Raw genomic sequence first — 25,773 nt, forward strand, 5'->3', positions numbered from 1 at the left:
GGGGTGGGCATAATGGGTGAAAGGGGTCAAATGGCACACACTTCCAGTTACAAAAAGAGATTAAGTCCAGGGGTATAATGTATGGCATGGTAATTACAGTTACTAACACTGTGGTGTGTATTTGAAAGAGGGTAGATCTTAAACACTCACATCCCAAGAAAAAAATTTTTCTACTTATCTATGAGGACAAATGTGGTGATAATTTTGCAATATAGATATAGCAAACCATTATGCTGTAGGTCTGAAATTAATATGTCAATTATACTTCAAAAAAATTGTAATTAAAAAAGCAAAAAAAAATTAAAATTTTTACAAATGCTTAATTAAAAAATTTAATTAAAAAAATCTGATAGTGAGTCAAGAGAAGATGGTTTGTATCAACAATGCAAGAACATGCATAGCTACACTATAGAAAACCCAAATACAAGAGACTAAAAATATCTGAATGTCTTTAAAACTGGGAACTAAAAAAAAAAAAAAAAAAAATGTTTGGAGAAAATGAGACCACATTCCCATCTACACCAGAAAAACCCGCTTCTGCAAAGTCAAAAATAACCAGGAGAATGGAGGCAACCAAGTCAATAAACTCTGCTACTTCCACCTGTGCAAACGTCCCTCTCTTGCCACAGAAAGAAAAACACTTCAATATGCATTCTGAAGATAACAGAGGTAAAAGCCAGCCAAGGTCTTTATGGACCAGCTAATTCTTTCAGTAATCCAGTTTGCTTTGTATACAGGAGCAGCCACTATCTGTAAATAAAATTGCAACTCTGGCCTGACATTCACCCATCTCTTCTGCTAGCCCCTTCAATCCAAAAGAAACGAAAACCAACATTAATTGAATGCTTGTGCTGGACCAGGCCCTGTGCTAAAGGCTTTACAAATATTCCCTCGTGTAATACCTACAACATCCATGAGTTAGGCAACACATGGCAAGGTGGCGAAACAATAGCAAATGATAAATGTTAGCCATCATTGTCACTGCTGCTGTCCTTAAAACAGGAGAAACGTGTGGCTTCCAAAGGCTGTGCAACTTGCCCAAGGTCACAGAGCTGGGAAGAAGCAGAGCCCAGATTCAGATTCACTTCTTTCTGGCTTAAAAGGCTTCCAAGTATTTTATTGCTTTGGTACACACCAGTAGACCAAGAAATAGAAAATCACATTAAAAGCAGATCAAGTTTCTGCTCGAGCATTGTAAAGTGAAGGCATTGTGAGTAATAATAAGAAACTACAAAATGTCTCCCTCTTGAAAGCCCAACACCAAGGGAAGAGGGTTTTCTAGGGTTCATCCTCCCCTAATTGGCCCTTTATCAATCATCGGCTCTGGGCCACATCACGTCAAGCTACATGACCACCAGAACCAAGAGTCAGTGCTTCCCTCAGAAACTAAGGACACTTCCACAGCTACAGACCACAAGCCCGAGATCCTCACCCAGGATGCATAACAGCGCAGACAAGAGGCTAACGCTCCTTCTTTGTTATTATGGCTCATCATAATTACTTGGAATAAAATAATAAATTTTAATTCAGCGATGCCTATGGCCGTTGGGCATCTTAACATAAAAGAACGAAAAATATAATTAACTAAATCAAGGCAATATGCCTATTTCCATCCCAGCTCATTAGTATTAATTGATTGGGTTAATTCTCTTTTGTGTTTAACAGTACCCCCTCAAAAATAATTTTTTTAAAAAGGGAGGGAGGGAGGAATGGGGGGAAGAAATAGAAATGGTGAGTAGACAAAAGTTCTGGATTTTTTGCTAATTAACAATAGATTCAGCTGAAGCTTTTATCATGGTCACAAAATAATGTGCCATTTTCCAAAAAAAAGTTCAAGAATCAGTGCCTACAGCATCATAAAAACAGTGAAAACAAAGTCTTTGGGTGCCATTTCCCAATTGCCTCAAAGAAATTTATAATCCTCTTTTCTACTATAAGTGGTGCTGGTAAGAAAAAAAATGCATGTTCTCTTTCGTACATGGAAATGCAGGTAAGATACAGGGAATTCTGAATTCTCAAGGGCTGCATGTAGAAGTCTTGGTTTTCTGATGTAGGAGCCTGGTCCCTTTATGATATTTGGATTCTGGCTTTCATGAGTGGAAAAACAACATAGAGGATGCAATATTTTCATAAAGTGGCTCCAAATATAGTTCTTAGGTGATCCACGTTCACTTCTGTTTAGCAGCAATCCCTTCACAGTCTGTACAGACTTCATGTAGAGTGCATTCTTTGTGACACCGTGGAAATGGCTGAGAAAGTAATTCCACCATCATACTTCATGATGTATTAAAAATTTCGAAGAAATTATTTTTCAGGCTTTGTCTCAACCCATAGATGGTCTCAAAACATAAGGAAAATGTCACACAGCTATTCTTCTGATACTGTGAACAGGTATGAAAAAGATCAATAGCAACAGATACTCAGAGACTGAATCGCTATTATTGATGATGATGATGATGATGATAATCTAATCTTATATTTGGATAGATTTTTATTACCCTTCAAGTACTATCATGCACATTATAGACCAAGAGAAGACACTAGGGATTTAGAGCTATGCCCTATCAACCAGATATTTGAGAACTAGGGTTCTTCCCCACAAAAGCATGCTTCAAATGCCTTTTAGAAACAGAAAAATAACTTAGCAACAGATTTAATATTTCTAGCAACTCATAAAGACATACATTTATATGTAGTGTATGTGTATGTACATGTGTATTATGTGAATATATGTAAATGCATGTATATAAGTGTGTACATACATATAGAGATAGATATCAGTGAGCACAACTAAGGTCAGTGAAAGTAAATTCGTTGGGAAAAGTGATATTTAAGAGAGCAAGGGTTTAAAAATTATGCTTCTTAAGTTTCATCTAGGACCTGAACTCTGCCCCATTTTACTTGTCCATCCATTCAACAATCAACACAGGTTCTTTGAGCTGTCATCACGGATCGGGCACCGTCCTAGACACTGAAGAGACAGCAGTAAACAAATTGAGAGAAGTTCTTTGCCTTTTTGAGCTTATCCTAGCAGAGGAAATGAACTTTACAACAAACAAGTAAATTCAGAGTATGTCGTGTGGTGATTAGTTGCTATGAAGAAAAATAAAGCAAAATAACAGGATAGTGTAATAGGATTGTTGTAACTTTAGAAAAGATGGCCAATAAGCCTTCTCTAATAAGTCGACGTTTTCTCAAAGAGAGGACAAAATAAGTGGGCTGGCCACATGACTCTCTGGAGGAAGAATACTCCAGGCAAAGGACATTATGTGCAAAGGCCCTGAGGCAGGTATGTCCTTGGTATAGTCAGAGAGGAGCTGTAGCAGAGTGAATGAGGAAGACAAGGTCATTGAAGGGATCGGAAGATTATTAATGTGGACTTCAGTCCTAGTGGGATGAGAAGCCACCGGGACAGGAGCAGGTTGAGAAAAGAAGGGATAAGATCTGACATATTTCAAAGGCCTTGGACATAAACTAGTGGGGAGTTATTTTAGCATGTAGCATCATAGTCAAACACCAATGACCGTAACACATGAAGACACGTTCTTCTATCACAAAAAGTAATGTCAGAGGTGGGCAGCCAGGGGCCATGCTGGTATAGCAACTCCGGAGTCATCAGGGTCCCAGAGGTCTTCCATTCTGCTGCTTCCCCATTCTCAGCGGGTCACCTCACGGTCCAAGATGGCAGCTGAAAACGTAACTATCACATTTACATTCCAGGAGGCGGGGAAGAGAAGGAAGGAAGGACAAATAGGGCCTGCCTCCTCCTAAGTCAGCTCTTGTTTAGGAAACATGCTAGATGCCTGCACCCAGTCCCCTTACATCTCACTGGCCAGCTCTTAGCCACAACCTACGTCTACCTACCAAGGATGCGAGAAAATGCAGCACTGTTAGCTAGGCACATTGCTGCTCCCAACAAAAACTGGGGTTTGGCTACTGAAGAAGACGAAAAACTTAGAAACATGGGAACCAATTAAGAAGTTGTTTGAAATGCTCCTGGCCAAAACTTATGCTGATGAGGATGAGGTTGGTACCAATAGGACCCATGTGGAAGATTCAGCCAGCAAAATTCACTGATGGATTGGTCCTGGGATGTAGGGAAAAGAAAGACACCTGGGATGCTGCCAAGATTTTTGGCCATTAAGTGAGATGAGGAAGTTCCTCCCACTTTGATTCTGTGCGTATGTTGGTATCTACACAATCAAAACTCGTCTCAGGGACAAAGGACCTGGACCTCATCTCCTCCCCACTATCCACCTCTAATCTTGCATCTTGGACACCCAGATTACTTCTGTCTCTGTTGCACCTTATCTCCTACATTGAATGTTTTAGAGCTAAACATTTTACTCTTTCATATTTACCTCCTAATTACTCCCCCCCCTTTTTTTTGTCTTTTAGGGCTGCACAACACACAGCACATGGAGGTTCCCAGGGAAGGGGTCAAATCGGAGCTGTAGCTGCCAGCATATGCCACAGCCACAGCAATTTGGGATCTGAGCCATATCTGTGACCTACACCACAGTTCACGGCAACACTGGATCCTTAACCCACTGAGCAAGGCCACGGATCAAACTTGTGTCCTCATGGATGTTAGATTCATTTCCGCAAAGCCACGATGGGAACTCTTAATTACTTTTTCTTTAGTAGTAATGCACATGACTCATATTAAGCATTACTCTTCTTTTTTGTGGTATTGAACACAGAATTCCAAGGCTGCTGAATAAGCATTCATAAGCCATCTGTTGAATCAAAAATTCATCTGTATCCTTCCCCTGTTCTCATACTTTCTAGAGGTCAGGACCCCTCTATCTCTAAGACAAATCTGTTTCACTCTAGGCAGCCCTGCTCCCTGCCAACAACTCCTATTTATGCAGAAACAGGTGTCCCCACCCACATTCACAGTCCTACCAAAGGTCCTACTTCCCAAGAAGTAAAGGATCTTTCACATGACAGATGTGTCCTCTCCCTGGGGTGAGGGTCTGCTCTTCCAAACCTAGTCACTCAGTCTACAGGATGAGTGTGAACCAGGAATGTTAAGGGAAACTACCTGCTTACCACAGGTTGTGGTAAGCAGGTGGGTATTTTAAATCTCTAAGCGTAGAAGCTAGCTGACCTTTCCACCTGCCCCTGCCTTTCTCTAATCCTTCTCTCCTCCCCTGATGACCCTTCTCCATCTTCCGTCTCTGGCCCTTTCAGCAAACACCACGCCTTGATGGACCATGTACCTGGGACTGAGAGGACATCCAGAGACTCAGATGGGCTGAGTTTGAGGACTCTTAGCTGGGAATCTTCCCCCAAACAGTATCAATGCCAGGCAAACACCCTTGAGCGCCTGAAGGACATCCCATCCTCCAACAGAACTTGACTCCTTTGGAGAGAGTTCTGGTTAAAGGTCTGTAAAGAGCATCTTTTCTCTGAGCTGAGATTGAAGTCTGTAATTTTCTTTTATCTTTTTTTTTTTTTCTTTTTAGGGCCACACGCATGGCATATGGAAGTTCCCAGGTCGAATCAGAACTGCAGCTGCCAGTCTGCACCACAGCCACAGCAATGCAGGATCTGAACTGCATCTTCAGCCTATGTTTGCTGCAGCTTGCAGCAACGCCAGATCCTAACCCACTGAGTGAGGTGAGGGATCGAACCCACATCCTCATAGGCATTATGCCAGGTTCTCAACCTGTTGAGCCACAGTGGGAACTCCTGTAATTTTCCTTTTTCATTGCCAGTCCTTAGGTAGTTGATGGCTGTCAATAAGTCAGCATTCCCTATATATAAGACAGATAACTAACAAGGACCTACTGTGTAGCATTGGGAGGTCCATTCAATGTTCTATAATAACCTATATGGGAAAAAAGAATGGATATATGTAGACATATATAACTGATTCACTTGGCTATAAATCCGAGATTAATATGACATTGTAAATCAACTATACCCCAATAAAACTGATTTTTAAAAAAGATGGACTAGGAGAGTGGGAATTAAAAATTGGACAGGAATTCCCATCATGGCTCAACAGGTTAAGAATCCGACCAGTATCCATGGGTCGGATGTGGGTTCAATCCCTCGCCTTGCTCAGTGAGTTAAAGGATCCACCATTGCTGTGAGCTGTGGTGTAAGTCGCAGACATGACTTGGATCTGGCGTTGCTGTGACTGCGGCACAGACCGGCAGCGGCAGCTCTGATTCTGATTTGACCCCTACCCTGGGAACTTCCATATGCTGGAGTGTGGCCCTAAAAAGAGGAAAAAAAAAATTGGACACATTAAAAAAAAAAGAAAAACAGCCTTTCCTATAGCTATTGGCTATACACACACACACACACACCACAAAGACACATCAGGAGCCCAAGCTCACAGACTTTTTCCCTAAAGGGTACTAATTAATTGATTTGCCCAAACACTTCTCCCCGCTATGGGGCGGGGGGGGGGGGGGCGCTTGCAGTATAGAGAATATGCAAAATGCCTAATCAGAGAAAACTGGTCCACCTGTAAGAGAAGGGTAGCAACACTCCATCAGTTCATCCCCTGCAAAATATTTTATTTTGGAGTTCCCGTCGTGGCTCAGTGGTTGACGAATCCGACTAGGAACCATGAAGTTGTGGTTTCAATCCCTGGCCTTGCTCAGTGGGTTAAGGATCCGGCGTTGCTGTGAGCCGTGGTGTAGGTCACAGACGCAGCTCGGATCCCGCATTGCTGTGGCTCTGGCATAGACCAGTGGCTACAGCTCTGATTAGACCCCTAGCCTGGGAACCTCCACATGCCACAGGAGCAGCCCTAGAAAATGCAAAAAGACAAAAAAAAATTTTTTATTTTCCCTCATATAGCCATGCTCTTACTTTAACAAGAACAAATGCTCCTGTAAATGTTAAATATACTTACAGTAAAGCCTGGTGGATTAGCGCAGGGTTTTATAGATCTCCATAACTAATCACATTTCCCAAGCAATTTTCATTTGCCAATGAACGAGTCACTTTGATAACCATTCCTTATTATCTACCGCTGAAGTAGGCAATGATTTTTATTCGTATTTAACAGATAAGGAGATCAATGCACAAGGAGACAGAAAAAGAACTGACTTAGTCACTTGGCGATGGGGTGGAGGCCTCAAAATTCGAATTCCCGGTCTCTCCCCACCTCCCAGGCCCCAGAGCTATGCGGCCAGTGTTGCAATAAGGAAGCCTATTTATATGACTTTCCACGGGACCAGGAAGTCAAAACCACAACAGGGGAAAAGCAGCAAGACATTGCTTTCTTGGCAAGGAGTTTCAAAGGCAGCAGCATGAACTGATTTCAGAGCATTTTGCTATATTGTGGGTGCTGCCAGGGACAAACCTGACTACAAAGGACTTGAAGAAAGAAGCATATTCTTGGGGAACACTGTTCGCCCTCTTGCATATGAAAAATTAAAATAACCAAGCTCTGTGCTTTTAAAACTCAAAAGAAAGGGCTTTCATTTTGAATCTTCTGACCCCTTCTCCCTTTCACAGTGAAATCTCAATTTGGTCCAAGAATAAATTGTCAACCAAGTGCTGGAACTCATCCCAAAAGTTCCCTTCCTCCTGCTCCTTAAATGCTAGAATCATATACAATAAGGCCACCTCCACCCCCAGCCCCAAACTCTGCAAACCTTTCACGTGCAGGAAGTTGAGGATGCTGGTGTTGGTGTCCAGAAGGAGCAGCTGGCCCTTCTCCACCGTGACGTTGTCGCCCTCTTGTGGCAGTCTTCCAGAAAACCAGCTGTGAGCCCTGGACCACCTCCCGCAGAACTGAAAGGGAAAGTTGCCCTGCAAAACAGGTTTTGTTATTTTCTCTCATTTTGTTTTGTGTTTTGTGGGTTTTTGTTTTCAGTTTTGCTACATTTTAATCTCGTTCTGTTTTAAAGTAAGTCTGAGTGATCAATCAAAACAGAAACTCAACTCAAATTAATTTAAATATAGTTGTAAACATCTCAATAAAATCAGTCGACTCTCTCTTCCTTGTACAACTCACTTAAGAAGGGGGAAATACAGATGGGACCAAGTCTTACGTGAAGTGCCACTGTGGCTGTGCTCTGGAATTCTCCAAAGACAAGCTGGTCATATTTTCTTACATTTTTCCCAAGCACAGACCCCCTTCTACGTAACAGATGAGGGTCGATTCCATTTTTTATTTTTACAGACAGATATTGAGCCATGGATGAAAAGTCATAAATAGCCAGGAATAGAGAATTAAAATGTTCTGCTTGATAGGTGGCATTTTGCTTTATGAAATTGGTGCCATTTTTCACTGGCTCTACTGCCAGGTGTCCCTGTTTTATAGCAACATTGCTCTCTCCACGTGTTCAGATCCATCCTCCCACTCTGCTTCTTGTGCTCTTATTGTCACCTTTCCCTCTGTGCTTACCGCCGGGAAAGCTCGTGCACCGGAGGAATGTCGGCTGAATCCAGGTGCTAGCCCAGAACTTTGAGGGAGGGGCTGGGAGGGGGACTGCAAGGACCCCAGAGGAGGACGCATCCCCCCAGCCCCCAACACGCTCCCTCTCAGAGCTTTTGGCTTCTGCTTAATTTATGGCCACCCTGAAGTCATGTGGTTCTCAACCCAAGGATGTGAAAAATCACAGAGAGCAGTTTCAGGCTCATGCAAGAGGCAGAGAACAGGCCTCAATGTCTCATGTGGTTATGGAACCTCAAGTCTGATAAATACAATGGAGTCCGATGGGAGAAGGTGATTACCTCCAGGTTAACACACGGTACCCTCTCTCCACACACGTCTCCCCACGCAGGTTCCAACCTAGTGTGAAGTCCCAGTTCCTATAAAACAACTGCCTAGAAGGGCCTCCGATGGGATGTTAGGGGCAGATGGGAGAAGACTGCTAAAAAGGTGAGGCGTGTTTATACCACCAGTAACCGCACCTCCACATAGAACTGGGCCCAGAGTATTTAAGAGAGAAAGTGGAGAAAGACATTGCTAGAAAAGCCACGAGATTTTTCAGGAGGATGCACTGACGCCAGGTCACTAGTCCTGAGCTGTATCCTGAGCTCCATCACCAACGAGGCTTGGGGATAAGGAAAAGAGGGATCTTTTTATGATCTGCATTGACGAAGGAGAAATGAAATCAGTGACTGACCCCAGCTTAAAAGATGGAGGCATTCCTGTTGTGGCTCAGTGGATTAAGAATCCAACTAGTATCAAAAAAAAAAAAAAAAAATGGAGTTCCCATCGTGGTGCAGTGGAAATGAATCTAACTAGTATCCATGAGGACACAGGTTCAATCCCTGGCCTCAATCAGTGAGTTAAGGCTCCAGCATTGCCGTGAGCTGTGGTGTAGGTTGCAGACATGGCTTGGATCTGGCATTGCTGTGGCTGTGGCGTAGGCTGGCAAACAGCTCTGATTCGACTCCTAGCCTGGGGACCTCCACATGCCATGAGTACAGCCCTAAAAAGATCAAAAAAAAAAAAAAAAAAAAAGAAACCAACTAGTATCCATGAGGACTCTGGTTTAATCCCTGGCCTCGCTCAGTGGGTAAAAAATCTGATGTTGTCACAAGCTGCCATGTAGGTCAAAGATGGGGCTAGGATCTGGTGTTGCTGTGGCTGTGGTATAAGCTGGCAGCTCTGATTAGACCCCTAGCCTGGGAACTTCCACATGCTGCAGGTGCAGCCCTAAAAAGAAAAACAAAAGAGAAAGAGAGAGATGGAGAGGCATCAGACACAGTGCTAAGCCTTCCCAGCACCACAGAAAAAAAGAATGTGGTGCCTGACCATCATTGTGGGCTGTATGAATTGTGTCCACAGGTTGACCATTTGCAGACTCAAAAAGTAGGAAGAAAGTTTAGCTCTTTACTGATTTTACGCTGAAGTTGAGGACAGGGAGATAAAACCACAGAAAGGGCTCCTTATAAAGCTAGACAGTCTACATCCTTATTATCCTTTAATTCACTCCTGCAGGATCCACAAAGATGGGGAGGGGGGGAGCACAAACAGGAGGAAACTGGAGTGAATAAAGTGCTGAAAAGATGGAAAAGACTGAACGATGGTAAAGGCACTCCAGAGAAAGGTGAATAGATTACCTGTAGTATCAGCCCTGACTCACTAATGACAGGACCTTAGGAAAATGCAGCCACTGGCCTTGCACCACATCCATAGCAATGCCAGATCTGAGTCATGTCTGCAACCTACACATAGCAAGACCTGATCCTTAACCACTGAATGGGGCCAGGGATCGAACCCACAACCTTGTGGATACTGGTCGGGTATCCGAGCCATAATGGGAACTCCCTGCATCATTTTTTTTTAAATTCCACATATACGTGAGGATATATGTATATGTATGGCTGAATCCCTGCTTTATAGCAGAAATCAACACAACATTGTCAATCAACTATATTTCGATACAATTAAAATTTAGAAAAGATGATGTTTTAGACAGATTTCCTCAGCCTAGAGCTCTTGAAGGTACAGGGTCCCTTAGCGGCACTGGGATGGAAACAAAAGCTCACAAGGGATAAATGAGGAATTTAGAATTAATAGGTAGTACTGTATAGAACAGAAAAACAAGGATCTACTATATAGCACAGGGAACTATATTCAATGTCTTGTAACAACCTATAATGGAAAAGAATTTGAAAAAGATACATATATAACAGAATCACTTTGCTATACACCTGAAACTAACACAACATTGTCAATCAGCTATACTTCAATTTAAAAAAAAAAAAAAAAAGCTGAGGAGGTGGGAACAGGGATCTGGGGATCTGTCATTTTAACCACGTTCTGGATGGCACTTGTGCTTCAAATTTGAGGACCCATTCAAAGCAAGGAAGCAGGAATTTCCCTTCACACCAGCCCCTCAAGCTCAGGGAAGGCTTGCAAGCTGTAGATGAGCCATGAGGAGTATGAAGAATTCAACAGTGTGAACCCTTCTGAGACCTGAGCCCAGGGTTCAGCTCCATCGCCCAGCCACAGCACTGCACAGAAAACCTGGGCTTGTGACCCCCATGATAGAAAGATCTGGAACAACTAGACATTCATTAGGTAAAAGGATGTCAGAGAAGGACCATGCTATGCTGTCGTCCATTAATGAATTTTAGAATCTTTCAAAACTCACAATTCACACCGATACTTGTTGTTGCCCTGGGGGAATTTAAAGACCTGCTCGCTTGGAAGCAGCTGTGTGTATGAGGATCTGCTTTCTCTGTGTTATGTCAGCATGGCCTGGCCCATCAACCTTTGACAACTGCTACCCTCAGCTCCAACCAGGCAGGTGGGCAGGTCCAACACTGTTTATCTTCTCTTTACAGTTGAGGAGGCAAAGACGGCAGAGTTTAAATATTGTGTTGAAGACCCCGGAGGTGGAGAGAGCCTGGACACAGCTGAGCCAGCTCCCACCTCCGTCTTGTCATTCACATGGCCTCTCCTGGGAATGCTCTTTGCCAAAATACCCTACTGCTCACTCCTTTACTTTACTTGCGTCTCTGCTCGAGCTTCATGCCCTCCCTGTCTCCTCATGAAAATGCTAGGTCCAATCGCTCCTTCTCCCTAATTACTTTATCTTGGTCTAAGACCGTACCATTCCTTGTGTATTCATCACCCATTAAGCTTACTCAGATGAAAAACAGACTTTTGTTTTGGTCACTGCTATACCCCCAACCTCCCTAAATACTGTCTAACACATAGTAAGTGCACAATAAAAATCGATGAAATTATTTCCTTTTTTTGGTCTTTTTTTGTCTTTGTTTTTCAATTGAAGTATAACTGATTTATAATATTGTGATAGTTTTGTTAATTGCAGGTATACATCCATGTGATTCAGTTATATACACACGCATGTGTATATATAAATCTATTCTTTCTCAGATTCTTTTCCATTACAAGGTGTTATTATAAGATATCGAATACTCAGAGTTCCCATCGTGGCTCAGTGGTTAACAAATCCGACTAGGAACTGTGAGGTTGCGGGTTCGATCCCTGGCCTTGCTCAGTGGGCTAAGGATCCAGCGTTGCCGTGAGCTGTGGTGTGGGTTGCAGACGCGGCTCGGATCCTGAGTTGCTTTGTGGTTCTGGTGTAGGCCAGTGGCTACAGCTCTGAGTTGACCCCTAGCCTGGGAACCTCCATATGCCAAGGGAGCGGCCCTAGAAAAGGCAACAAGACACGCACATACACACACACAAAGTTATCAAATACTGTTCTACTGTGCTATACAGGAGGTCCTTGTTGTTACCTATTTTATGTACACATTACTATATATAAAATAGATGAGATGATTTCTTAACTGAATCTTCCTCCTGCTAAACCCACATGCATTTATAGATGTTACACACGCACACACACACACAAAACTGCACGCATAAGTTTACATGCGTTCTTGATACAAAAGGTGGGAAAATTCGTGGTAAAACCAAAAATACTTTAAAATGCTTCATCCCCTAGGCCTCCTAATCCATTGAGTTTGCTTCACACCTTTTCCCACTCTGTTCTGTGTTTTCAAACGCTTTCAACTTAACCCAAACAATGGTGCGTATTGCCTTTGGAATGGACAAGCAATGAGATCCTGCTGTATAGCACTGAGAACTGTATCTAGTCACTTATGACAGAGCATGATAACGTGAGAAAAAAAGAATGTATACATGTATGTGTGACTGGGTCACCATGCTGTACAGTGGAAAATTGACACAACACTGTAAACCAGCTATCATGAAAAAAATAAAAATCATTATTAAAAAAAAAAAAAAACCAAGACTCAGAGTTAATCTCTCAATGAAATTGCCCACTGATTTTTTTCTTCACCTTAAGTCTCATTAATCTATGTGGTAGATTTCAAATGATTATAAATGTCAAGCATAACATTTCAAAAGAGCTAAGCTTCCTTCTGCCCAAAACTTTTCCTTGCCATAATAAAGATATCTTGAGATATGTAAAATTTTATCAATGATTCATGCTTATTACAAAACAAGGACTAAATATCAAAAGTCCTACAAAAATTAATGCATCCTCAACAATCTGACAGCAGCCTGGGGAAGTAGAAGAGCCTTTTATTTCCATGATTGCAGGTTGTCACTGAACCCATGATTACACATATGCTGTCATAAGAATTTGTGCTCCACCTTTTCATGGTTGACACAATAATGGTATAATTCCCTACACAGGACTCCTAGGGCAATAACCCCATGAGCCAATGGATGTGGCTTACTTTTCAACATTTTTATCCTTCAATTCCTATCACTTTGATATAATCAATCAAAAAAAGGAATGCTGATAGCATCACTAAGAAAGACTTGTTGTCCATTTATTTGAAAGCCTCTCAGCTGATCCCAAGGTGATGTTTTTGGTGAAAGCCATGCTCTTTGTCACCAGCTCAACTCTCTGGTCAACATAAATTTCACTTGCACCAAATATAAGCTCCTACCACTACAGTCTTCAAGGTGTTCAACCTTTAACTTTAGTTTTCAGATAAACAAATCACTCACTCCCATTCTGCAGATGAAGAAAATCGCCTCTCGAAGGGCATGTAGGGGAGGGGTGGGGTGAAAAATAGAGATCTGGGAACTATCCAGAACACGGCCTCACTTCCACCTCAGAAACAACAGCCCCGAAGAAACCCAAACAAAACCCTCCAAACGGAAACAAAACACAAGCGAAAACTTTCCTGCCTCAGCTAGAAGCTTATGCAATTTGTTTTCTTCTTACAGCTTGTCAGCACTTCTCTGAACTTCAGGGATTGTGCAGTGTCTGCAAATCTTATGTGTCACCTTAAATGTATTTGCAGCCCCACCAGAGTTATCTTGAAAGAAATGATCGATCAGCAAGTTGGACCATCAGACAGAGCAAAGCCCTGTGTGCGAGCGTTTGTGTTCAGCTGGGGTGGTGGAGGAGGTAGCATGTGGGGATCTTTCTAGTCACAGTGCCTCCTGGATGACAAAGACAAGGAGGAACCGTTCTGACAACCTCCCCAGAATGCCTGTTTCAGCAGACAAGCCCTGGAAATAGGAAAAGACAAGTCCCGGCCACTGACGCTTTCTCCACCCTTTACAGAAGTCTTCTGTTTTCTCCAAAGGACTTATGGTCACTGAAACATCGTGTATGGTGTATATTTCAGTCAAGCCCCAACGGAACGTAAGCTTCAAAAGAGCTTCTTGGTTTTCCACTGCAACCCCAGTACCTACAACAATGCCTGGCACGTGGAAGGTACCCCCAAAATACATTTGAACGAATAGTCAACTGTCCTGTGGGCTCACAATCACTAGGCCCTAATTATAAAACATAAGAATATTGTTTTAATAACTAAAATAATTTTACGTGAAACTGCATTTTTTCTTTGTTCAGTGCTTTTTTTACCTAGAAATGTTTTTAAACCAAAATGTTTTTTTCTTTTGTAACATCCTCCATTCTTTTAGGCATAGGATACCCTTTTCTCATTCTGATACAAATAGCACTTTCATGTTCTTCTCGATTTGTAGGATTTTATATTTGCATGTTAGTCCTCAGCTAATTTAGAATTCGTAATGATGGGGAGTTTTCCAATTTTCCTTATTTTTTATCTTTGCTTTTTTTCCCCAAATAGTTAACTTCCCTCACACCATTTACTAAAATAATGTTTTCTCTCCCAACTGAGAGTCTTAGCTATTTTAATAACTGCATTTTAATATTCGATGATATTTAGCTTGTTAGCCAATTAAAATTGCAAAACTGGAGTTCCCATCTTGGCGCAGCAGAAATGAATCCAACTAGGAACCATGAGGTTGCCAGTTCGATCCCTGGCCCCGCTCAGTGGGTTAAGGATCTGGCATTGCCGTGAACTGTGGTGCAGGTCGCAGACATAGCTCAGATCTGGCATTGCTATGGCTCTGGCATAGGCAGGCAGCATCAGTTCTGATTAGACCCCTAGCCTGGGAACTTCCATATGTTGCGGGTACAGCCCTAAAAAGACAAAAGACAAAAAAAAATTAAAACATAAAATATAAAATTGCAAAACTTTTACGTAAGAGCTAACGATACAAGTATTTCTTTTACATACATCTGACCTCATCCATATTCTAAAGGTGTCCCTCTTATCATTGAAAAAGAGACGTATAGCCAGATAACTGATATAATATGGGATTAATTCAATAATTAAAGGCATAACCAAGGTGCTATGGGAGTTTAGAGGCTTAGATGGCCAACTATGGTAGAGGCCACCTTACTGGTAAAATCCAGTGCATTACGTACCTTTTCTTTCCTCAATCTGGACACCACAGATAAATTAACAGAGGCCAAGATTATTTCATGGTTACGAAACCAAAAAATGCTCATTGGAGGAAAAGTCAACCATCTACAAATCCAGGATTAAGAATAGCACCCCTGACCTATAATCTAATAACTGCTTAGGGAACAAAAAGGAAATTAAATTAGTTTGGCATAATTTGTTCTTACTGAGCTCATGCTGGCTCTAAGTGATCACTTTTCTTTTCTCGGTGCTTCTAAACCCTTCAGGATGATGAGACAGCATGAGAAAGTCCCTCCACCCTGCCCAGCACACTGACTCCTCAGACGTCAACACCACCTTCTGCCAGTGACTGGAGCCCAACTCACATTTATACTTTGTCCCTGTTAGAAACCGGGGCAGGTCGCTAGCTTCCCTCTCCCTTCCGTGCACATCCCAAACAGCAAGATTTCTCTGAGAATGCTGGTATCAGCTCAATGCTTCATCCAGGTAAGTTATTTTAGAACTCTTAAGCTTTAGTAGAGTCTGCAAATACAACAAACTTGCAAAACTTTTCTTCATCTCTTCCATCTTTAAAAAAAATTTTTTATTAAAGCATACTTGATGTACAATGTTGGTCAATTTCTGCTGTATATTTCAGTCAAGCCCCAATGGAATGTAATATATATATATATATATTCTTTTTCTCATATTATCTTCCATATGGTCTATCCCAAGAGACTGGATATAGTTCCCTGTGCTATAGAGTAGGACCTTGCTGTTCATTTCTTCTAAATGTAATAGTTTGCATCTACTAACCCCAAACTCCTCTTTCATTTGAATCTTCAAATCTCCTCAATGTCTCTTCTGAATTACAAGCCATTGTAATTATGTTCCATTGTCCAACACCTCCGACAGCCTAAGAGCAGTGCTAGACATTTGACTTATAGTATCCTTAAGCCTCACAACTGCAAAACCTATATATTCCTCTCTCCACCTGAATTTTTTCAATGTTCAATTTTTTTTTTTTTTTTTTTTTTTTTTGGTCATGCCCATAGCATCCAAGTAGTTCCTGGGCCAGAGATCAAACCCAAGCCACAGCAATGATGCCAGATCCGTAACCCACTGCACCACCAAGGAACTCCATCAATGTTCAATTTTAAAAATTATTCATAATGGCTAACACTGTGGAGTGCACTTCACAGATAATATCACACTCAAATCCTCACAGACTCTTCTCAGCCTCCATGCCTGAAACTTTGGAGCCAATGGATCTCTAGACTCAACAAATATTTATAGTGTGAGGCTCTGGGTTAGGCACAAAAGTAAACAAGTTCCTGATCTCAGGAAGCTTGTATCTTAGGGAGATAAAGTTAGTGGAGTGTGAGCCAGAGGCACTCTGAGAAAGGAGACGCTTGGTGTGTTGCAGACTCAGCAAGGAGCACAGAGAGGGCAGTGAGGCCTGGAGGTGGGAAGGCTGCACAGCTCTGTTGCCTTCCTGCTGAAGCAGTGGGCCATTCATTCACTTTTCCCACTTAAAGACCTCAAGTTTTCTGCCTGTCATAGAAAAAAGAATCAAGTAAAATATGCAGTAGTCTATAACAGGGTCAGCCAACTGCAGCCTGGCTCATTCACTCTACTGATAAATAAAGCTTTATTGGAACATCGATTGCACCACTCACCTACATACTGCTTCTGGCTGCTTTCCATATGTGACAGAGATTCTATGGCCCACAAAAGCTAAAATATTTACCCCCTTGTTCTTTATAGAAAAAGTTTGCCTATTCCTGGTATACTCCAATTTATATGATTAATATAATAAGAAGAACTGATATTGTCCAATTACCTATAATATACTTGGTACGCTACATCTATATTCTATCGATACTGAGATATGTTCAAAATAGAACTTTTTATGATTAAAAATAAAGAATTATAACACAGCTACCTAAGAGTTTGGGAACTGGAAGCAAAAGGAGGTATTGAAATCCTGGAAACTGGTTCAATTCTCTTCATTCTCCAGTAAGCAATAAGCCAGGTCGCTGAAAGCTACATAAAGGCAAGTGGTGTGAGGGTGTGTGTGTGTGTGTGTGTGTGTGTGTGTGTGAGTGACACCTGGGCCTGAGCACATACACACATACAGTCAAATCAGAAGACTGACAGATACACGCGAGCCTTTTCTGCAGAGCTGACACACTGCCATTTAACCAGTGAGCACGGAGCATGTGTTTCTGTTCCCAGTCACCAGTAAGAGACAAGGTTAACATTTTAAGTGATGGACTACAGCGTGTTATTTCCCCATGCAATGGACCCGTGACTGCGCTGCCTTTGAAAACACTTAATTTCAGTGATTGAATACACGGGAGTGCACTTTCCCTGCTATGAACCTTTGACAGCTCCTCAGTTTCATACACCAGGGGGACTTTTTTCCCCTCTTTTCCCCCCTCCCCCTTATACCTGAAGGAAAGCAAAATGAATATGTGGTGGCAGAGAGAAAAGGAGGAAGCCCAGAGAATGAAAACTGGTTTGTAAGCATCGTGTATTTTACAATAGACATACTCACCGCCATCTGCTCTAATTACTTTTAATGTTTGGGCTACCATCTTCATACAATAGAAATAATGATCTCCTCAAGGGCAAAAAAAAAAAAATTTTTTTTTTTTTTTTTTACAGAAACAAACAAAAGTTGATTGCATTTAGCTCCCAGGCTAAAGAAGCATCAAGCTACTTTGTAGTGAGCAATCAATTAGGAAAGTGGGTATGTCTCTGATTAACACAGACAACTCAGGTCTCCTCTGTGGTGCCCTCCCCCTGCCTCCTTTTCCCACCTCTTTGGAGGACTTGTGCCCATAGCTCATAGAGGGCAAGGAGGTGCCCAGACATGCTTCTAGGTCCAAGGACACACCCCATAAATTCCTTACATTTGGATCAGAATCAGACCAAGCCAAGTCTTCTCCCTATCTTCAATTTGGCATCAGATATGCCCAGAATTGAAAAATGCTAAATATAAAGGTAGGTGTTCTTCCAAGAGTACAGATCAGTCCCCTCCTGGGGTGAGCTCCCCAGAGGCCACCCCAAACCTGAACCCCTCATTGGAAGCTAGAACTAACAGCCTATTAAAGTCTTCAGGAATGGAAATGACCCAGACCCCCCCAGAATAGGTATCTCCCTTGGTACCCAGGAGAGCCGAGGACCCAGTGAAATACCTGGAGTCCAGAAAGACAAGGAATAGATGGCTGCAATGTCAGTGGAACCTTGACTTTCACAAAAGCCTTCTCAAACCCCCAAGTTTGAGCATACTACCATATTAACAATTCTGAGATGCCTCTCCCCCAGGATTCCTTCCCCCTGGTGTACATACCCTACTCATTTCCCTCCCCCTTAGTAGGAATATGGCTGATGAATAGGATGGGCTGTTACTCCCATGATCAGATTACATCATATGGCAATGGCAAAGGTATTTTGCAGGTATAATTAACTTCAGAAATCAGTTGACTTTGGGTTAATCTAAAGGGGGACAGACATCTCTTATATACGGGAGCTCTTAAAAGACAGATTCCCTCACTGACTTTGAAGGAGCAAACTGCCATGTTATAAAGAAGACCACATGATAGGACCCAAGAGCAACCTCTAGGAGCTGAAATGGTCCCTGCCCAACAGCCAACAAGAAAATGAGGCCCTCATCCCACAGCAGAAAGAAATTGGCTTCTGCCAACAATGTGAACAAGACTGAGGAAAGATGTTGAGTTCCAAATGAGGATGTAGCCAGGCTGACACTCAACTTTGGCCTTTTGAGATGCTAAGCTGAGACCCCCAGTTTCTCTGTGCCCAGATGTTTGACCTGCAGAAACTTGGAAATCATAAATGGGCATTTGGCATAGAAAACCAATACACCATCATAATGGCTTTCTTCTTTTGGAGAGTATTTTCAGAGAATGCCATTGAGTTTTCCTCCTTTCATAGAAGTCACTGCTCAAAAGGTGGATATCAAGACCAAGCTGGGTAGGCAGAAGGCCAGGTGGTTCCTTCACTGCTTAAATGACTCCAAAGGATATGCAACACAGATTTTTTTTTTAATTTCTGATGCCAAGAAGTTTAAACTAAGACCTGACAGAGAACTCATTCGCTCAGGAAGAGTTAAAACTGATAAAGATAAACAGCAAATGCCATAGGACTGCTATGTCTTTACAACTTTTCTCTACCTAGGCTGAAGAAATGCAAAACCTTTCTGGTCCTGAACATGACCATGATTAGTATCCTTTGGGAGATACTAAGAAATTTTGAAAGCCCAGATTCCAACTTGACTTTTGAGTATGGTATTTGAATATAATTGATAGTAATAGCACTTCTTTTTTGCTTGTGTTGCTTCCCAAGGAGAGAGGAAAATCTGACTTTTTTTATTCTCTCACTTAAAAAAAAAAAAAAAAAAGGCAATGTTTTGCAGGGAAAAGTCAAACTCATAAACCAGAGAGATTCATCCGTACGAGTACCTAGTATCTTCATCAGCCTTGACTAAATCAGTTTTCCCTCCTTTTCTAAGCTTCAGGGTAGAGATTAAGGTACCTTTTAGGAAGGATGAGAGAAATATTCATTTAGGTTTTTAGATCTCTTGATATCAAAGTTGCATCATGTTTTATTAAGCAATCATGCATATATTGTCTGGTATTTGATGAAGCAAAAGGATTTGCTTTAAGGCTAATACCACAAAACTATCAGTTCTGCTTGAGGAATGAGGAAGCCCTGAAAGATTAAATGATGGGTTTCAGAGCCAGGATGCAATCTCAAGAATCTAGAATTTCAGGAACCTGCCTGTCCATGGCAGTGCAGATGTTGTTCTTGTACACACAGGTTGTGTTGGTTAAAATCCCCTTTGTGAACCTTCAGTGGGCACACTCTATGGGTCAGGCACTACAGGACCCTACCCTGGACCCACGAAAGCATAACTGAATTTATAAGCTCTTAGAGCCCAGTTTCAAGTGCATTGTTCCCTTTACTCTAAACGCATCCGCCACACACTGTCCCCTTTCTGCCAAACCCTGTTTATTGGTTCCAGATGCAATGAATCATCTACTGACTTGAGCGACATTAGAGGTAAACACGAAGGTTCAAATGTAGAGATAATTGAATAATACCAACTACCAGTAACAGCAGTCCAGGCAAAGGAGGAAATAGACCCGGAGATTTCAGATAGGGCCGTCTGATGGAAACCCTCCACTCTCAGGATCAGAACCACATGCTATTTTGACATGATGGAAAAATCTCTATGTTCTGATTTTTCCAAATTTTCATATGCCAGTGATCAGAATGGGTAGGTGTGGCAAGCAGGTGGTGACCTGATTTAAACATCCCCATGATTAGAAATAAAACATCCAAAAATCAACTAGACTGCCATGCATTTCATATCTCAAAGCAGTGTGCATCAGCTGTGTATATATATATATGTATATATACATATATATAGCTATATATATATACATATATTTATTAATTTTATCTATCAGCAGTCAACTGCTGATAAATAAAATTAATAAAGTATATGCATTTTCCCAGTAAACTCTTGACTGCTGATAAATAAAGTATATGCATTTTTCTGGTAAACTCTTCTTTATGGAAAGCCCCATAAAGCAAAAATTATCTAAAGCTCTTCCAAAAACTCATAAAGCTCAATATAATTTCCAGAGAGCACAATGAACTTTAATCACTTGCTTCACCTGGCATTCATTGTATACAATGCACATAACATATAAACACAAGTATGTGTATAACATATACACATGAGTTTATACAAACACTTGAAAAACTTTCCTTGTTGTGTCTTTAAAGGCAGAAAACTCAGAACCTTCGGTGAATACTTAACCATCCACAGCCACAGTTATCATCCAAGAAGTTTGGAAGTTTAAGAGCCACACAAAGACCCCCATGAAGTGAGCCTTAAAGCAGCAGTAATCAACTCTCTAGGGATCCAAGGAGGGAGTAATTCAATAAGCAATATTGGAGAGTGATCAGAGGTCTCCATATCTCACAGAACACACGCAACATGCCTTTCCATGGAATTGCCCCAACTTTTGGGAATTACCCCCTTGCTGGAAATCAGGACCTCAACTAGCTGAGGATTAATTATTTATGTACTTCTGTTTTGCCTTAAGAAAACAGAAACTTCTTTCCCCATTTTCCCCATGGGAAGAAACTGAGCTCCCAATAAGTGCCTTTATTAACTTCAGGGTTAATGAAAGCTTTGATATCTATTTTTTTTTTTTTTTGTCTTTTTGTTGTTGTTGCTATTTCTTGGGCCGCTCCCGCGGCATATGGAGGTTCCCAGGCTAGGGGTTGAATCGGAGCTGCAGCCCCCGGCCTACGCCAGAGCCACAGCAACGCGGGATCCAAGCGCGCGTCTGCAACCTACACCACAGCTCACGGCAACGCCGGATCATTAACCCACTGAGCAAGGGGCAGGGACCAAACCCGCAACCTCATGGTTCCTAGTCGGATTCGTTAACCACTGCGCCACGACGGGAACTCCTGATATCTATTCTAATATCTCATTTCTAAAATGTGAAATTAAGTGATGCTCCAAGATGACTCAATGAACTGAGCACAGCTAGAGTCAAGACAAAAGCCAAATCAAAGTGATTTATTTCTTCTACCAGAAGATATGGTCTTTATTTTTAAAATAACACAGCCTAAGGAGCGATTCTAAAATTTTCTTGATCAACCAATCAACATGCAGTTTGGTACGTATGAGCCATATCAGTGGATCCCATGAAAAAAGCTAGCAAGCAGTGGTACAGCGTTCCATTATTTTCCATTTGATATTTATGGAAAACTCCTCTAGGTGAAGTATCTTTGCCTGGGATCTCTCCAAAGGTGTCTTGATGTTTTAGAAAATTAAGAGAAAAGAAGTCAGTTTACCCCCTCATCGATCATATGAAGCAGAAAGAAATACCCTTTCCCTGTTAACTCCCTCCTCTTTTCCATTATACTCAACCACCTGGGGTTGGAAGGTAGCTTTTAGTCTGTAAGTCTTCAAGTTTTTCATATGGGCAGTCCAAAGCAACCCCAAACTCTAGTTTAAACCTTTTGAACACATTGAGAACATTTATTGACCATGTAATGGACAAAGATCATTAACACCTGCCCTAATTCTCTAAGCAACCAAGATGATAAAAAAAAAAAAAGATACCCAAAGGATGTTTAGAAAATAGGAGGAAAAAAATCAGAAAATAAAGTTTATTTACTGTCTGCAGACTAAGTCAGAGACTTGGATTTTAAAGGTAGAACTTAGGCCAACATAATTTATATAGAAGATGCTTTTTTGAATTTTTGTAGGGAAAATCTTCATGGCATTGGATTTGGCAATGATTTCTTTGAGGTGACACTAAAGGCACAGCAACAGCAAAACAGATAAATTGGACTTTGTCAAATTAAGAACTTTTGTACATCAAAGGAACATAATCAACAGAGTGAAAAAACAACCTATGTAAATGAAGAAAGTATTTGCAAATCATATAAAAGATAAAGGATTGATATCCAGAATATATAAAGAGATTTTGAGTTGTAGCAACAACAAAAACAGACAACCCTATTACAAAATTGTCCATGGGCTTGAATAAAGATCTCTTCAAAAAAGATACATTAATAGCTAATAAATATATAAAAAGATGCTCAACATCACTAATCATTAGGAAAATGCAAATCGAAACCATAATAAGATGTCACTTTACAGCCACTAGGATGGCTATCAGTTAAAAGAAAAACAAAATAACAAGGATTAAAGAGAATATGTAGAATTGGAACCCTTGTGCATCATTGGTAGGAAGGTAAAATGATGTGGTTGCATTGGAAATGGCATGGCAGGTCCTCACAACATTAAACATAGGAGAACCATATGATTCTCACCATTCCACCTCAGGGTATATATCCCAAAGAATTGAAAGTAGGGACTCGAACGGATATTTTACATCCATGTTCATAGCAGCATTATTTACAATAGCCTAAAAGTGGAAGGAAGTAGCCCATCACAGATGAATGGACAAACAAAATGGTATATACATATAATGAATGTGGTATATACATATGATGGAATATTATCCATCCTTATAAAGGAAAGACAATCTGATACATGCTACACCGTGGAAGAATATTATGCTAAGACAAACAATCCATTCACAAAAGGATAAATATTGCATGAGTCCATTTAGATGAAGTACCTATGCTGTCAAAGTCATGGAGACAGAAAGTAGAATGATGGTTTCCAGGATCTGGAAGGAGGGAGAACAGGCAGTCAGTGTTTAGTGAGCATGGAGTTTCAGTTTGTAAAGATGGAAGTATCCTGGAGACATGGTGGTGATGGCTGCACAACAATGTGAATGCATTTAATGCTACTGACTTGTACACTTAAATTAAAATGGTGACTTCTATTTTTGTCTTTTTAGGGTCACACCTGTGGCATATGGAGGTTCCCAGGCTAGGAGTCGAATCAGAGCTGTAGCCACAGGCCTACGCCAGAGCCACAGCAACATGGGATCTAAGCTGCATCTGTGACCACGCCACAGCTCACACCAATGCCAGATCCTTAACCCACCGAGCCAGGCCAGGGATCAAACCCACATCCTCACGGATACTAGCTGGGTTCATTAACCACTGAGTCATAACAGGAACTCCAAAATGGTGACTTTTATTTTTTTTTTTTTTTTTTTTTTGTCTTTTGTTGTTGTTGTTGTTGTTGTTGCTATTTCTTGGGCCGCTCCCGCGGCATATGGAGGTTCCCAGGCTAGGGGTCCAATAGAGCTATAGCCACCGGCCTACGCCAGAGCCACAGCAACGCGGGATCCGAGCCGCGTCTGCAACCTACACCACAGCTCACGGCAACGCCGGATCGTTAACCCACTGAGCAAGGGCAGGGACCAAACCCGCAACCTCATGGTTCCTAGTCGGATTCGTTAACCACTGCGCCACGACGGGAACTCCCAAAATGGTGACTTTTATGCTATGCGTATTGTACCACAGTGGCAGAGGAAGACGAGGGGACTCGTTTGAGAGCAAGCTGCCTGTCATTGATGGAGAAATAAAGGTGATGTGGGTCCCAACACAGAGAACAGATCAGGGGTAATAAAAAGGAATTTATCCAAGAAGAAGACTGAATTATTGGGCAGAGCAAAGTTCCCCACCCCAGAAAAGTAATGTATCAGCCCACCAGAGAGAGTTCAAGGCCAAGGACCTCAGTTGGAAGATTTGTGGTAAACTCACCAAAAAGCCCATGAGAAAGCTAATGATGGTACCTCTCCCACCCACAGTCACTGACCCTAACCCTAACCCTAACCTCTCCCACCCGCAGTGCACTTGTTGCCTTGTTGCTGTACCTGCCACATCTGATATTTACCATGTTTACCCTGATGCTCCCTTCCCCTGGGTCAACTCTTAGGAGAAGTAGGGAAAGAGATGGAGAGAAGAGGGAAATAACCATTCCCCAACCACAAGCTTCCAAGCCATCTGGGGGTGGGAAAGTCAATTTTTAAACTAAATAAACATTTGAGGCTTTGAAATTATATTGGACTGCATTGGAGTTAGATGATTCTCAGAGCCTATCAAGACTAATGCCTTCAAAAGCAGGTCAGAAGATAAGGACCCAGTTACTGGAGACCTTGGCCAGGGTGTTTCAGGGAGGAGGGGCTGTCAAAGCCAAGAAGCTTGAAGAGAAGGATGGAGCTTGGGGCGGGGAACTGGAAACAGCCAATGGCAGTATCCTTTCTACAGCTGTGCCAACGAAGGGAAAGAGGAGTCAACCACTTCATGGAAGGGGCCGGAGGGACCAAGGAAGATTAGGGCAAGGTTGCAATTCTTCATTTAAGAGTAAACAGTTTAGGAGTTCCCATCGTGATGCAGCAGAAACGAATCCGACTAGGAACCATGAGGTTGCCGGTTCGATCCCTGGCCTTGCTCAGTGGGTTAAGGATCCCGCATTGCCGAGCGCTGTGGTGTAGGTCACAGACGCTGCTTGGATCTGGCGTTGCTGTGGCTCTGGCAGCAACATCTCCGATTCGACCCCTAGCCTGGGAACCTCCATATGCCGCAGGTGCAGCCCTAAAAACACAAAAGACAAAAAAAAAAAAGAGTAAACAGTTTATATATTGAGAAAAGTAAGATAATGGAACAAAGGAAAAGAAAGGAGATTGTGGATGATGTCAAATGCTGCCAGGAAAGGAGAGGACGTGGCCTAGAACACATGGGCAGAGATCAGCCTCTTCCCTGCTCATCCCACCAACCCTGGCAGTCCCCAAGCGTCCATCCCCTTCTTGCTCACTGGCACATCCTTCCTGGAATCTGCCAGCACCTCCCTTAGCCTCTGCTTCCATCTACCTTATGACAACTCTCGAATCTGTATTTCACACCCTGAACTCTGCTCTAAACTCTAAAGCTAGACATCTTCACATGTGTGGTACATGGAGCACTCAACCACAGCCAGTGTAAAACTGCATCCCGTATCTTCCCCTTCCTACAAACTCACTCACTCGGTTGTTGACACTTAGTGGCACACCATCCACCCCGTTTACAGTGCCCCCAACTCCCCTACACCTCCTCCTAATCTCTACCTCCATCTTTTCTCAGAAGGGCAAAATC

General features: G+C 42.0%; 1 protein-coding gene and 1 long non-coding RNA gene across 17 annotated transcripts in view; one reads left to right on the forward strand and one right to left on the reverse strand.

Annotated features, from left to right (window-relative positions):
* The window catches only part of PKHD1 (PKHD1 ciliary IPT domain containing fibrocystin/polyductin), a 479,188-nt gene that overhangs the window by 324,821 nt on the left and 128,594 nt on the right, over positions 1-25,773 (reverse strand). For 11 of the 16 annotated variants that reach the window (XR_014810260.1, XR_014810261.1, XR_014810262.1 and 8 more), the window contains one exon: positions 7,626-7,782. Coding sequence is in view for 13 of the 16 variants with exons in the window: in XM_084968324.1 (XP_084824450.1) it covers positions 7,626-7,782 (157 nt within the window). In the remaining 3 variants the exon portion in view is untranslated. Of the gene's footprint in view, positions 1-1,088; positions 3,689-7,625; positions 7,783-21,786; positions 23,415-25,773 lie in introns of those variants that run through there. The other 5 variants (XM_084968336.1, XM_084968335.1, XM_084968334.1 and 2 more) reach the window with 2 other exon arrangements.
* LOC146401585 (uncharacterized) lies at positions 21,402-25,759 on the forward strand. The gene is made up of 3 exons (XR_014810267.1): positions 21,402-23,611; positions 24,720-25,005; positions 25,267-25,759. It is a non-coding gene; the product is annotated as an uncharacterized LOC146401585 (long non-coding RNA).

The sequence above is a fragment of the Sus scrofa genome, chromosome 7 (assembly GCF_054392235.1).
Source record: "Sus scrofa isolate SSC_HxYL_T2T_F1_AM1 chromosome 7, Sscrofa_HxYL_maternal_Yorkshire_Landrace_v2.0, whole genome shotgun sequence".
Classification (NCBI taxonomy): Eukaryota; Metazoa; Chordata; class Mammalia; order Artiodactyla; family Suidae; genus Sus; species Sus scrofa.